Raw genomic sequence first — 16,274 nt, forward strand, 5'->3', positions numbered from 1 at the left:
TAAGTATATCGAAAGATTCAATTTTTATACCTCGCATAAATAGAAGAGTTCAATTTTTATACTCCGAATTAATCGATGTCACTTTTAAATATAACACCTCAATAATCTACGATCCAAAATAATATTATTCTCAACCCAATATAAAAAATAAAAAGTGTTATACTTTAATTAGCGCTTATTGCTCTCACTCTCCAAGATTTTCTCATGGTAAAATATTAAAATAAAATTAATAAACGGGAACATTCAGTCATGTTTGTTGTGCTTTCCTTGAATAATGATTATAGTGCAAAAGTTAATTGGAAATTTAGAATGAAGACCAACTAAATGTGGAAAGCAAGGCTAATAATAATGTAGTCTATTACAAGTGGTGCTAAAGAAGAAACCTTTTTCATCAAATCAATAGACAAGACTCAATTTGGCAATATACTTACAAATTCTGCTTAATTACATTATTTCTAACTTAAAATAAATTTTTTTGTTATAATTTTTCAATGTATCTCTCATTTTATGTATTTATAAGAATTTAATTTTAATGTACTAATAGTGTAAAATATTTTACACATTTTCGTATAATCACAATCATTCTCTATTTTGAATGATTATTCACATACGATTAATATAGAAAGTAGTTATTTTTACTAATATGACATTATATAATAATAATTTTATGCTGTATCAAAATTTAATTCTATTTTTAAAAGGTTTATGATTACAAAAAATTAATTTACTATTTTTAATATAATAAAATATTATTATGTAAAAATATTGTAACGAAATGTTTGACTTGCTTGTGTTCTAATTAAATGAGTACTAAAATGAAAAAAATTATGAAAGTTCAGATATGTAGACATCATCATATTCCTCTCTTGTCTCTTTCTTCTCTTCAATATGGCCTCGAATGCGAATATATATGCAGCTTCTACCGATGACCATATTCAAAACTCAAAAGTTACATTTTTGTTTATATATACTTCCAAAAAAAAATGTAAAATAAAATAAAAAGTCGCCTTTGTAATAACGTATTATTATAAAAATACACGAAATAAATACTATTTATTGACACATTAATATTAATAATATCATAAATAAATAATAGATTAATAATCACTTCCAATTCTTGCAATAATGATGTTATTTGTATGAAAAAGTATGAGGAGTCAACGAAATATTTGTATAATGTGTACAATGGAGGTTTAGGGAGTATTAGAGATATAACCATTAGTGTTATTTTTTTCTATCAACTGAAGCTTTTGAGATGAGTGATATTATAACATGGTATTAAAGTGGAAGATATTCATTTTGTCACTCATTAATCTATTATACATATTGTATAAATAGTCTATTATCTCTCTAACGAAACTCTATTTGTATATGGCAATATGGCATGCACTACACCTGTTTTAAATAATATAATTAATATTGTGCATATATCATATGTGCACTTCATACCATATAGCATATAGTTGTGTTTATTAGGCAAGCCCATTTAAAGACACAAAAAAATTCTACGATTATAATAGAAATACATCAATAAAAATTAACCCCAACAAATTAAATCATTAAAATCAAGCATATTACAGATTTTATTACAACTTTGGAAAATCCTCTTTCAACTGAAGAACACATTAAAATTATTTAATAAGACTTTGATGAAGACTATCAAATATTGCTTACTATAATCAATACAAAATTAGAGACTTATTCACTGCCATAAGTAGAGAATGTGATCATGTCCCGCAATTCAAAAATTTTATTTGTATACTAAAATTAGTCTATATATTTATATATAAATATATATGTAATTTAATTTATTTTTAATATATATTTATATTTTAACATATATTTTATATTATTGACTAATTTTAATATATACGTAGCATAATCAGTTTCATTCCAAGCAAATTCAGCTGAAATTGAATACAATGGACCATGGACCAGATGACCAAGTCCAATTTGAAAATGGTGAAAATATTCCTATTCTACATATTGGTAACTTCTTAATTTATGTTTTAGAATCTAAAAAGTGATTTTTTCTTCAAAAATTAATACACATTTCTGAAATTATAAATAATTTAATTAGTGTGTCAAAATTTGTAAAAGATATATATTTTTTTTAATTTTACGCTTTTCAATGTGTAATTAAATATGAATTTGCTAACAAGATACTTTTGCAGGGATATAAAAAAGATGGATTATGCAAGTTTGTGAGTATCACTATTTTTCAAAATCCTATTACAGACTCTAATCCTACACTTTATTCATTACAATTTTCTTCTTTTGATTTGTGGCACAAGAGACTATGTCACTCAACACTTAAAACTGTAAGACTTTCGCTAAATCAATGTAATAATATTTGGTAGAAATTCAGGTGTAGTTGGTTTTATGTAAAATTGATATCTAAAAGCCGTTAGATGATTTGATTGATTTGACAAAATTTTTATTTAGTTCTCAGCTATCAACTTCACGTGAAATCGACTGTACCTGAATTTTTACCGTAATATTTCTTTCAATAATAATATTAATTCTGATTCAATTCATCACGTGTGTGAAAGTTATGTAAATACAAACTATAATGTTAGAGAAACAACAACAAAAAAAACAGTTAAAATTTATTTTATTTAATATTTATTAATTATTATAGTAATTAATAAATATTAAAAAAATAAATTCTGGTTAATTTTGACTAAATTTTTTTATTATAAAATTTTTTCGATACATTAATTTCTTTTTCAAGATTTAAAGTTGCGTTTGTTTACGAGAACAGGACATGATAAGACACTGAGAACGGGATAGGATATTGATAGACAGAGACACAAAATTGTGTTTTTGTATTCTATTTGGTGATAAACTAGAACAAATTATGAAAATCTAATTTATTCTCATTTTTTTTATTTAAAAAATTTGAGATAAAAAATATAATAATAAAAATATATAATTATAAAAAATTAACAAAAATAATGAAAAAAATGAAAAATAAGTTGTATCTTTTATTAGTGTCTCTGTGTTTTTTCTGTTAAGATAAATATAAAATATACTAATTCGGTGTCTCTAGATACACTATTTTTATTCATGTCTTTTCTACTAGATATAATTTTATATCTCTGTATTTATATTTCAGTATTCGATTTGTCTCTCTAAACAAACGCAACCTAATTACTCTTTTATAGTTTGTGTTATGTGATGTTGGGGTCCAGCATCTTTAATTTCTCATTTATTAAACATGTTTGTGCTTTTTTATTAGTTTATAAGTCTCACATTTTTCATGCTTTTAAACAGCATAAAAAAGTGGTTAACTAATAGCAACTACAGCAGTGTTAGTTTTTTAGTTTTCTATACCTAGACGGTGGCTGTCCATATGTTTTCATGAAAGATATATTATATTAAATCATTTAATTAAATATATTAATGTGTATTTGTATTGGATATTTTCTTTGACTTAGACTTTTGACCTCATTAATTAACACTTCCTTGATTTTAGTTGGCTTTATCCTTAAGTGACTACTTAAATAATAATTTTTTTATATATAAATAATAATAATAAATTTATAAATGATTTAATATAATAAATGTTAAAATTTTAATAATTATTATCTTTATATAAAATCATTCGAATAATTACCTTATACTTTGAACTTAAGTAAAGAACCATAGACATTCATAACCAAAAGGTATATATTAACAACTGACAACTATTAAAAAATATAACAATTTTTTTTCATAATTATCAACTATTATTATTCAAAATTTTAATTATTAAATTATTAATATTATTTATTTATTCATTATCATCTAAATTTCTTAGTGTTTTCAAATTATACCGTTGACTGATACATAACATTTATAATTATATTTTTATTATATTTAATATTATTCAATTATTTTATTAATAATAATTTAAAAATAAATATAAAATAAAATAAATTATAATTAAATTTTAATCTATCTTGAATTGATTTGTTTTATTATTTTTGAAATAAATAGCAGTAGTACAATATAATTAAGGAGAATATTAGAGAATTATAAAAATTTATCATTTTTAAATATCAATTAATTATTAATATTTAAAAATATAAAATAAAATATATTATTAAATTAAAAAAATCGAATTAATGACTAAATATCATGAAATTATTATTTTAAAAATTTAAGCTAAAAAAATTATAATATTAATGATTATATTTCTAATATTTTTCTTTAAATAAGAGCCTATTTTAAATTTATTTTATTTTTATATAGATCTTTTTTAGTTATTTTATATTATTTTTTTATTTTTAAAATTAACTAAAAATTAAATCCTAAACTTTTTAAATATAAAACTTTGATAATATATCATAAAATTACTTATCTAAAAAATGTAAATTATATAACATTAATAATTATATTTTTAATATTATATAATAATAATAAAAAAGTAAAAATTGATGTACAGTTAATTTTACATAAAATTGATGATTAAAAGCGGTTAAATGATTTAACTGATTTGGCTGAATTTTTATTTAAAAACTTTTAATCATCAACTTCATATAAAATTGACTCTACGTAAATTTTTATCTAATAAAAATAATAAATTTTAATGACTCTAACCGTTATCTAAAACGAATTTGATAGAAATACGAGTATTTTATTTGGAGGAGAAGAGCATGATGGTATTGGAATATAGTATAGTGTATAGAATAGAGTATAGAGAGAAGAGAAGAGAGAGAGAGAGTATAGAAATTAGAAAGAGATATAAGAAATTGAAATGATCGGTTTTGGGACCCTCAGTTTATGTCCTTATCTCCAACCTTTTTGTCCTTCCTTTCTTTCTTTCTTTCTTTCTTCCTCTCTTTCTTTCTCTTCTTCTTCTCTCCCCTAAACCCCACCATCATCCATCATCCACTTCTTTAATTCTCATGTCATCATCACCATCATCATCATCATCAACATCATCATCCTCATCATCAACATCTTCTCCTTCTCCTCCTCCTCCTCCTTCAAATGCTGCTGCTTCCGACGCCAATGCTGCCCCCGACTCTTCTTTCCGGAGGTCCACCCGCGAATTCGGAGAGTCTTCCACTGCTCGCCAGCAACGTCTACGTGCCATGAACGAGGCTCTCCCCGAGGTCCTTCTCGAAATACTCGCTGCTCAAGTTGCCATTGATGCTTCCAACCGCCATGGTCGCTTGGCTGCTGCTCCTGCCGTTGCTCGTTTGTTTCAGGTTCTTCCCTTAACAATCTTTTCTTTTTCAATGCAATAATAAAAATAATAACAATAATAATAATCAATCTCCTCCATCATCACGGGTTGTAAACTCGACAAAATATTGGTCAAGTCAAACATGAAAACCATTGCAACAACCTGCAGGTGCTGATTCTTTTTTCTATTTTCTATTTTCTATTTTCTATTTTATTATTTCTTTTCAAAATAAATTAGGTTTAAGTTGTGGAAGATATATATTTTCTACTACTACATACTACTTATCAAGCATCCTAGAAGAGAAACAGTTTGTATTATGATGAGAAAGCAATCAAGAACCTACTTTTACGTGGGTCATTTTCTTAATAAATAAATAAAAAAAAGTGTCCCTTTCAAAGATGGAAGGGGGGCTTGGATTTTCTTGTTGGCAATGTTCCTACTTGATAGTACCTAGCTATAGCTTATATCTTGCTCCAAAACATGTCTAGTTTTGGGGACCTCCTTTTTCATTTATCCAATTAAAAAGGTTTCTTTGTGTTGCATTCCAATTTGCCATTTCCCTTTCTTGGAATTCATCCTTTTTGACTCACTTTTTTTTTTAAATTTTATTCATGCTACCTAGGCTAGCAAGATCCATTGCATGCCTTTCTAGCTATCTTAAGATTTAAATATATGAACATAAGTTGATATGCATTTGTAGTTTACTTATGTGCCTTACAAGTGCATCATTTCCATATATAGTAGTTAAGTTATACCTCTCAAAATTAATACACATTAAGTATAGTGTATTATTAGTATCTTGATAAATAAATATGAAGATCTAGAATTAGATATGAAGTACCCCCGGCCGCCCTCACAATATTATATTATTATATGTATTAGGGTTTTAATAGTGATTAGGCATTGGTTAATTACTTGAAACATGTTTAATGGAAAGTACATATATATGGGTCAAAAAGAAGGTTGTGCATAATGCCAAAAGGCACATGCCATGGCAAGGTTGTCATTACAACTTCCCATTCCTTTTGTATATATATCTGCGGAGTTCACACCTATCATTATTTTGGCTTTCTTTCCTAATAAGTTAAATATTGTCTCATATAACATATTCATATAAGTAAATAATTATGACAATTTTCTTACACACATCATACTTGTGACTTGGGACATGGTGCGTGCTTATTCTTAGCTTTGACTAGAAACTATCAACCTTTTTATATCTGAACCAGCAACTATGCAGAATATAACAAAATAAATTAGTATATATCTGAATATAAATATATTTATTCTTTTATATATCATGGATGAGCATCTATAGGTATAGGTATAGGTATATACCTTATTTTTTTTCTATAAATTTCATATATAAATAATTAAGTTAGAAATTCAAGTGCAGTGACTTCACATGAAGTTGATAGTTATTACATAATTTAACCGATTTAACTAAATTTTCATCTAATAGTTCTCAGCTATCAACTTCACGTGAAGTCGACTGCACCTACGTTTTCATCAATAACTAAACCTAACAAAAAAAAAGAAAAATGCAAGTGAATTTGTTTTTGCATTTGAGTGTAGAGAGTTTTGTAGTGTCTGTTCCAAATCCTAGAGCTTGAAGTAGGAATAATTCATTGGTGGATTGATGAGCAGTTGATGTTTTTGTCTTTGGTGTTTGTTGGACCGGTCTTTGTGTGCGTGAATAGAAGTAGAGATTCGCTGGTTTGAACAAGACAGGCACTTGGGCATACCTTTCTCGGAAATGAAAGTGAAATGTTTGTGGGGAAGCACGCTTTTGATACCATGTTTATACTTTGATTTGATACACAACACATGCCTACACTACATACAACAAACAGCAACTAATATTTTGACTAAGCTAGTTTCGTTATTATCTTACCCATATCTGTGGGTATGGACCACATCAATCTCTCTCATCCTTTCTCACTTCACTTCTTCTCCATTCCTTCCTTCCTTCATATTCTCTTCTTCCTTATTATTTTATGTGAGATTATTGGATTAGTATATGTTATGTTATATAGGTAGGGTACTGTTTGTATGAGCATCATGATGGAGCAAGCCCTAAACTCAAGTACACTGCGCATGTATTATGTATAGATAGATATTGTCTGTATTAATTAATTAGGCAACTTAATTTCCATTCATGTGTCTCTATTCTATCTATCTATCTCCTGCTTCTCTGTTCCGCTGATGATGCTACTCACTGCACCTACCTTCATGCCTATATATGATATAACACTGCTTCTCTCTCTTGCTGGATTAATATAATAATATAATATGCTACTTATGGTTAAGCAGACAGAAAGTAAAATAAAGTAGATAAACGAAGAATATTAGATACACATAAGATTCCAAACGGTATTAAACTTTCTATATATGGCTAGATCATTTTAGTGACTTTGCTTAATATAACAAAACACCCTGTATGCTTGGAAAGTTAATTGGACTTGCTCTGTATTTTGGTTGGTCCACTTTTTATTATTATTATTATTATTATTATTATTTTATGTGCATGCAGGTTTGTTCTACATGGCGAGGGGTCTCACACTTGGATCCACTGTGGCAGAGACTTACCAGATTGATCTGGCGCCGGGCCTACTTAATACGCGACACGTGGCGAGAGGAGTACATCTACTGGCATCGGACGGCTAGGAACTTTGCATTGGGAGCACCCTCTTTCCATGTCCCACACTTCGATCCTTCTATGCCTCCCAATGGCGCCGGCGACCGTCAAACCCTCCTATGCCGCTGCCTTGCTCTCTCTGACCGCCACCTCGCCTGCGGCTTTGCGGACGGCACGGTCCGCCTTTTCGATGTTGAGACTCTCGCCCACGTCAGCACATTCCGGACTAACCACGGCCCGCGGTTCGGCCCGTTCTCCCGGTCCGTGTCCGGAATAATCCTCTCTAACAGCACGCTCACCTTTGCTAGACTCGACGGGGATATTTTCGTGGCGTCGGTCAACGTGGCCAACGAACCACCGCAACAGGTGGTTGCAGGTGACGTGGTGAACAACGGTGTTTTAGTTGAGTTCGCGGGAAACAGTCGGTGGTGGGTGGGCTTATACGCAGGCCTTCCGGGCCGGGCTTTCCAAATATGGGACGCGGCCAACCAGCAACTGGTATCAGTGGGCGGGACGTTAACAGATCCGGAAACGGTTATGGGATGGCACATGCTAACAGAATTGGTTGAGCCAGTTGGGCGCGTGAGAGTAACGGAACCAGATTACGTCGTGGCGTGCACGAGCTCGAGATTAGTTTGTTTTAGTTTGTGGAACCCGGAGGAAGTTATACGCGACGTGGGTTCTGTTACGGGGTTCGTTGTAAGCAGTTTGGACGCGCGTCACGATGCGTTTGTGATTGTCGAGAGGAACGGTTATGGTACGGTGCGACGCGCCAGCACGTTCGAGCGGTTGAGTAGGTTCCGGTTGAGGCCTCCGTGGGTTAGGGGTTTGTTAGCGTGCATCAACTTGGGTTATGTGTTAACTTACTCCGGGGTCTCTCGGATGCTAAGGGTTTGGAACATTGAGCAACTTGCTGGGGTTTTCTGTTGCGCGTTGGAAGTTAGGGATAATGCACCTGAGGGTAATGCCATGGTGGCAAATGAAAGACACGTGGCGATTTCTTGGAATGACACCTTTATACAGTTATTGGATTTTGGTGTATAGTATTATTGTTCTTAGCTTAATTAGCTTGAGAGTAGAGATTTCATTGTTCATGTTGTTCGGCTGGCCTCACATTATTCCAAATTTTAGATTCCATTTTGTATCTACCCTCACAAGAATCACATTCACATCCATCCATTGTTGTCATTATTTATTTATTTAACCCTTATATTGTCAAAGATATAATTAATATCATGGGAAATTGGGCATGCATGGGATAAGTGATCTTGTACTTTGTGAAGAATGAGTATTCAAATTATTAACCCTAACTATAGTGCTGATTGGATGCTTATAAAGGTAATCAAATAATAAAATTCATTGCCACGCTTTTCTTGGAAGTGAAATAGAAAATTCATGTAGGGAAGCACGCCTACATGCGCAAAATAAGAAATTAAGACCCTAGATTTTATGACTATATGGACCACATCTAATTAATAATTAAATTAACAACACGGGCACATTAAATAATTTATATACTACTATATCCTTTCTCGTGCTTCTACTAGGTCAGATCCCCAATGTTCATCAGAATCCATATTATTAAGTTATTAACAACCTCTCATGTTTCGAATCAACCAGCAAGATACCGGTGCATGCATGTTCTGACTTAGGGAAAAAAAATTAATTTTCATATACTATCACATCGGTGCAAATAATTAATTTTTATGATATAGTTTATTTTTTGGGGGGTTCTGAAAAGATAATTCGGTGTTGTGAAGTGAACGGAGACTTATTTGTTTGACTATTTCTGAATTCCTGTAGAACTGAGATCTTTGGAATGAGAATGATAGAAGATAGACATTACACGAAAACAAACAAAAGAAACTTTTTGAATTGACAATGCCTTGAACCAGAAATCTTAAATAGAAAATATGATTCTGATTGGTATAAAATAGACAATAAAGCAGTGGTGTTGTTTGTATGTATTACCACTTCATTTGTTTGTTTGTTTTGGTTTTTATTTTGATAATAATTAAGTATGATTTTGGTTTTTAATAGGAGCATGGTGTAAGTATGTAACATTTATAACTTGTTGAATCCCTATTATTTTGAGCAACATTTTTTGGGACACGTGCATCTGAGTATGAAATCTTAATCTATTATTTACCATATATCGATCAAATATACAAAGTACACTAGTATTCTGGTTCCATACTTGACTTGTTGGTCATAACCATGTTTCTGCTACTTGATGACAAAACTGTTCACCATGATGTTAAGTCTAAATGAAAAGGACACTGCATGTGTAAGCTAAGAATGCAGAAAAAAAAAACATTATTTTATGTTATTTTTTAGTTAATAATTGTTTTATTGTTATTATATCATATCAACATTATAATTGAAAAGGGGCAGAGCAAGGTACCTCGATGAACAGTCATATTAGGATTTAAACGCCAGCTTAGTAATAAATAAGATGTGAATTATAATATAATATTTAACATTTTGAAACTTCTTTAATAATAACTATTTTAAGAGAGAAATGTAAAAATAGACAACATATTTTTTTATCAAAACACAAGACCAAGGATAAAAGACATCACTTGTTTAATATGTAACATATGTATGATGCTTGGTGTATAATATAATGGATAATAATGAGTAATATTGAAATCAAGTTAAATTAGTTTAGTAGTGAGTTTACTAATTTATTTAAATAAGTGTTAGTTATTTAAATTCTGATTAATATATGCAGTAACTCAGCAAATTCTTAAATAGAGTTTCAATCCGTGATATCGGATCATGGATTGGATTCGATTCGCATATTCGTGGTGTCTATTCGAATTTGAACAAAAAATTGCGGATATAGATCCGATCCGTAAGGTTATAAATAGATCGGATCCAATCCGCACACTAATAGAATCGGATTGCGAATTTTTGGCAGGTATTTGCGTATCAAATTTGCATATTTGCGTATCCATAAAAATAAAGAAATAAATAAGTTAATATTTTTTTATGTTTTATTTCAACTAATAATGATCATATATGTTGTATTATTTTAATTTATTATTTAAGAAAAATATGTTTAATAATAATTTAAAAGTAAATATATTTAAAATAATAAAAAAATAAATTTTATTAATATTTTTTAATAAAAGATAAACTTTTAAAAATATTTTTGTGTGTTTTGCAGATATATTAGATATCCAATATTTGTAAATATACATATTAGATCAGATCGAATTTAAATTTAAAAATTACGAATATTAAATTCGATAATTTTTTTTACAAATTAAATTTTAGTCATATTCAATTCGATCTGTGTTCATTCCTAATATCGGACTCAATAATACTATGGTAAAACAAAAAAAAAATAATTAGTATTGAAAAGAGGGAATTGAAAGAGGGGGTTGGGGGAAGGACAAAATGAGAGGGACATATTGAGATTGAGATGAGAAAGTATGATAGTAGAGTAGCTATGATCTGATCTATATATCTGTATTGTTTAGTGGCTATGGTAGTCTCTCCTGCTTCTATGTCTTATTTCTGATTTGTCTGTCTTTCTGTCTTTCTAATTCTGACACAAAACCCATTCCCTTATATATATAGATGTCTACTACCCCTAATGCTTCTCCTGCATCTATCCCCCCTCACACCTAACCCTACCTACCTATCTCTCTTGTAACGGACATCAGAGAGAAATACCAAACATGCATTCAATTCTTATTAATATCATCCCTTCCCTTTGGAACGAACCCACTCAATAATGCTCTTGCCTTTTAAACAAAACAAAATAAAAAAATTGAAAACTCACTTACAATTATTTTTGAAGTTAACAGATGATAATTATTAGATAATTTGATAAAATTGATTAAATTATGGTAAAAATTTAGTTATTATCGACTTCACATGAAGTTGATAGTTAAAAACTGTTAAAAACTTTAATTGATTAGACTAAATTTTTATTTAACCGCTCTCAAATAGCAACTTCACGTGAAGTCAGCTTTACCTGAGTTTTCACTTTAAATTATTATTTAATAATTTTTAATTATTAATTTTATTATAAAATTAATTGAATGTGAGATTTTATCATAAAATTATTATTTAACTCAAATATTTTAGAAGATTTGGAATTTAAAATAAAATATTCTTTTTAAAAATAGATTAATATAAAAAATATAATTTCTTTGACCTCGTTTTTTAGAAGATGCATTTCTCTTCATTGTTTGGAAATTTCTCCTTTTTTTATTTATTGTTGATGATCATAATAATATTTAGTTTGTAATTGATTTGTTAGGTTGGGTTTAGATTAGAATAATGTATTGTATAACGGATAATAGATAGAGATAGATGGAGGGAGAGGGAAAGAGCAGGGCTATAATATAGCCATGTAGGAATAGGATGGCATGATATATATTGGAAGAGAGAGAGAAAGAGATGCAGATTCAGAAGAGATCAGAAGAGAGAAGAAGCAGCTAATTAAGCAGGAGAGACTAGGCACTAGAGAGAGCAGTTGTAGATCTGCCACTCATTCATTCTCTCTTTGACTTTTGCACTATTCAATTTATTATTATTATTATTATTATTATTATTTAATTTTAAATTTTCCATTAATAACCTAAAGTTTATATTAGGGTTTAATTTTGTAAATTTAGCTAGGACATATGTTGGCAAATCTTTTGAATATGAACAAAATTTTGATGTAACATTCACTTATTAATTTTCTGATATTTTATAAAATAAGAGCAGATAATACGTTTTTCGTATATTAATGATAATAACTGAGTGTTATACTAAAATTTTATTAATATCTAAAAAAATATATAAAATATGTCATGTTATGTTACTTTAAAAATGTTTGAATTTTTATTTTAATAAATGTACTAAAAATATAAATTTTATATGCTTTTAGTAAAAAAAAAAATCATTAATAATCTTAACCTATAATTTTAATTAAGATATATGTTAGCTATATTTAGTAAAAAATTTTAAATTAAATTATATCAAAATTAATCATTTTAAGTTAAAAACCATTTATAAGTGAAATAATATTTTAAGGCTTATAATTATAACAAAAAATATTATTTTTTTAATTATTATATTATATTGATTTAACATTAAGTATTAAATATAATTTATTTTTATAATTATATTACTTAAAATAAGTTTTTCATACAATTTAAATATAATAAATTGTCTTAAAATTTTTTACCTAGAATATTCAAATTAACTTTTACATGATCAATTAGATTAAAAAATAATTATGTAGATAATTAAAATTTGTTAAACAAAATTTATGTAAACAAACTTAATTGAGTAGGAATGTTGACGGAGGTTCTTTTTGAATGCATATATGATAAGATGAAAATTTATGTGGAGCCGACTTTACATGAAGTTGATCTAAGAATCATTAGATAAAAATTTAATCAAATTAATCAAATTATTTAACGACTCTCAAGTATCAAATTTACATAAAATCGACTCCAGTTGAGTTTTCACCAAACAAAATGCTTCAAAGTTCAAACCTTCAATTATTTATTAATTTTATTTATTACTTATCATTGTAATTGAAAAAGAAAATCCCTCTATCATGTGTACTCAGACATTTTGACACATACTCACGTACTTTTTGTCATATAGTGATGGTAACATAGCTAGCACTAGAATATGGTGTACTATAACTTTCCATACATATAAAATATGACGACATCTCTCATAAAAGAAAAATATAGTAATAATTTTTTTTACCTAAAATAACAAAAATTAATATTTATTCTTAGCTGATATATAGAATATTATAATTCTAAACCTAAAATAAACATCATTAAAAAGCAACTGCTAAATTATAAATGTAAATAACTACACGAATGATAATAAAATTTAAACTTTATTTGAAGTTCATGTATGTATTAGAAAAAATCATCTGTATAAATCAATGACACACCATAATTTTATAATTTAGTAAAAAAAAAAAATAGATACATGAATCAACTAGATATACAATTTTATGTAATTTAAATTTAAACAATTTAAATTATACATTCATAGTAATTCGAATCACATTTATTCAAATTATACACACGCATACAAATATTAATTCGAATCAGGTTAATTCGAATTACACACTAATTTGAATTAAAGTGATTCGAATTACACACGCTATTCATAATAATTTAAAAGAATGGACAAAAATTTTTTTAAATTATATCACAAAATGTACGTGTAGTTCGAATCACTCTCTTTTAAATTATTATAGATAGCGTATATGTAATTCGAACTAAGTTGATTCGAATTAGTACTTGTATAGGTGTGTGTAATTCGAATCAGTATGATTCGAATTATTGTAAATATGTAATTCGAATTGTTCTAATTCGAATTAAATAGAAACGTATATTTGATTAATTTATGTATTTTTTTTGGTTGAATTGTGAAATTATGATGTACTATTAGGCATTAGCTTATATGGGTAATTTGCCCTATGTATTACGTGCATTTTTTTATGATGTCCCACTCGTCTAATTTGTCTTAAACTGGAATTAATATAGCAAATTTTTACTCCTCTTTTTCTAGGATCATTCTCTCTATTAGGGGTGCATAGATTCGGCCTGATCCGAAGGCCCGACTCGGTCCCGAATACTTTAAAGATTAATTTGGTGTGATTTTATTGGGTTTATGACCGGGTAAGGGTCTCAAAAATAGACCCGATCATTATTTCGGGTCGGGTCCGGGTCATAGCTCGGATCGCCCGAAATCGATCCGGTGACCCGGTCATCATGCACAATTAATATTTTGTATTATTAGTGATGGATCATGACTATTCTTATGTGAAATTTAAGTATTGTAAACCTTAATATTTGTGTTATTAGTCATTATAAGACTATAAGTTAATGTTTTATGTTTAGAATGCATAAGACTTTAGACTAATGCATAATATTGTGTTATTTGTATTAATTTAAATATTGGTATTATTAGACAATATTAGTATTGATTGTGGTTTTGCTTTAGTATTGATTGTGGTTATGCTTTAATTTTAAAGAAGGATTGATTCTTGTTATATTTTTTTAAGTAAATTTTACCATGTTAAATAATGGTTAGAGTTTTGGAAATTTGGATATTTTTACACGATATCTTACAAGAAAGTATCAACTTAATGTATGTTAACGACCCAATTTTCACCCGGTATAATTGTGACCCGAAAATGTATTGGTTTCATCGTATTTAAGATTGGGTTCGAGTCTAATAAATAGACCCAGTATATATTTCAAGTCGAATTTAGACCCCATCAAATCCGACTTCACCCGACTCATGTACACCCCTACTCTCTATGGGTGTCATTTCACTCATTTGAGAATTGAGAAGGTCGTCTATTCTTTCTACAGCAATAGTAGTTTCGTAATCGATTTCTTCTTCTATTTTTCTTACTTATGTATAATTTAGTGTCTCTTGTTACCATTATTTGTAGTGGTTTTGTTTATATATTTTATGAATATTTTGCTTTGTCATTATCTATTCTATGTTTTCTTTTTCATAGTTAAATTGACAAGCTCAAATTTAAGAGGAGTAATAAATCAATGGATAATATTCAATTTTATCACTTAGTACATAAATTTTAATTTAATTTCTAAAATTTTAATTATTTTTTGTTTAGTTCTTAAATTTTGAAAATATAATTTATATTAGTCTTTAAAATAATTTTTGACGTACAGACATTAACAAAAATTTAAATAATTCAAAAATAACATTATATTTAATGTTTATAGAAATTTTTTCTAAAGTAAGTAATATAATATTATTTTTAAATTATTTAAATATCACAACTAAAATAGGATTATTTTAAAATTTTAGTATGACAACACTTAACTGTGTATATTAATGTTCTATTAATATTTGTGTGTCGAAAATTATCTCAAAAATTAATATTAATTATATTTATAAAATTTAGAGATTAGATAAAAATAATTAAAATTTTAAAAATTAAATTAAAATTTATATATAAATTTAAAGACTAAATTAAATATTAACTCAATAATCCAATGACAACATTTTTCAATTATTATGTCTATCTCCACAAGAAAAATAAAAGAAACCTATCATCCGATCACTTTCATCCAACTCATTGCAATACCCAGCTTATGATCCCAATTCCATGACCAGCATTATAGAGCCGTCAAAACTCATTTAAGAAAAGATCAATTTAATTTGGCTTGTATAATTTACGAGTTAAACGAATTTAGATTGAACATATATTGGTTAGTTCGTTTGATTTGGTTGTTTTTCTTAAGTGTATACAATCTTTTTTTAAATACAAAATTTTATTTTTATTAATTAGTTATTTAGACTTTAAATAATTTACAATAAAAACATATTGATGTATGATAAATATTCTATATATATATAAAAGGATACCAAATTAAAAAATTGTTAAAATTATGATAAAATAAAACAAGTTAATTGGTGTAATTCGTTAACTCCGACGAATGG

General features: G+C 27.9%; 1 protein-coding gene across 1 annotated transcript; it reads left to right on the forward strand.

Annotated features, from left to right (window-relative positions):
- The first annotated feature begins 4,775 nt into the window (after positions 1 to 4,775).
- Positions 4,776 to 9,025, forward strand: LOC112701762 (transcriptional regulator STERILE APETALA). The gene is made up of 2 exons (XM_025752514.3): positions 4,776 to 5,198; positions 7,710 to 9,025. The coding sequence occupies exons 1-2, from the start codon at positions 4,893 to 4,895 to the stop codon at positions 8,856 to 8,858; spliced, it is 1,455 nt and encodes a 484-aa protein (XP_025608299.1). The 5' UTR covers positions 4,776 to 4,892; the 3' UTR covers positions 8,859 to 9,025.
- Positions 9,026 to 16,274: the final 7,249 nt, after the last annotated feature.

Source organism: Arachis hypogaea, chromosome 7 (genome assembly GCF_003086295.3).
Source record: "Arachis hypogaea cultivar Tifrunner chromosome 7, arahy.Tifrunner.gnm2.J5K5, whole genome shotgun sequence".
NCBI classification, from domain to species: Eukaryota; Viridiplantae; Streptophyta; class Magnoliopsida; order Fabales; family Fabaceae; genus Arachis; species Arachis hypogaea.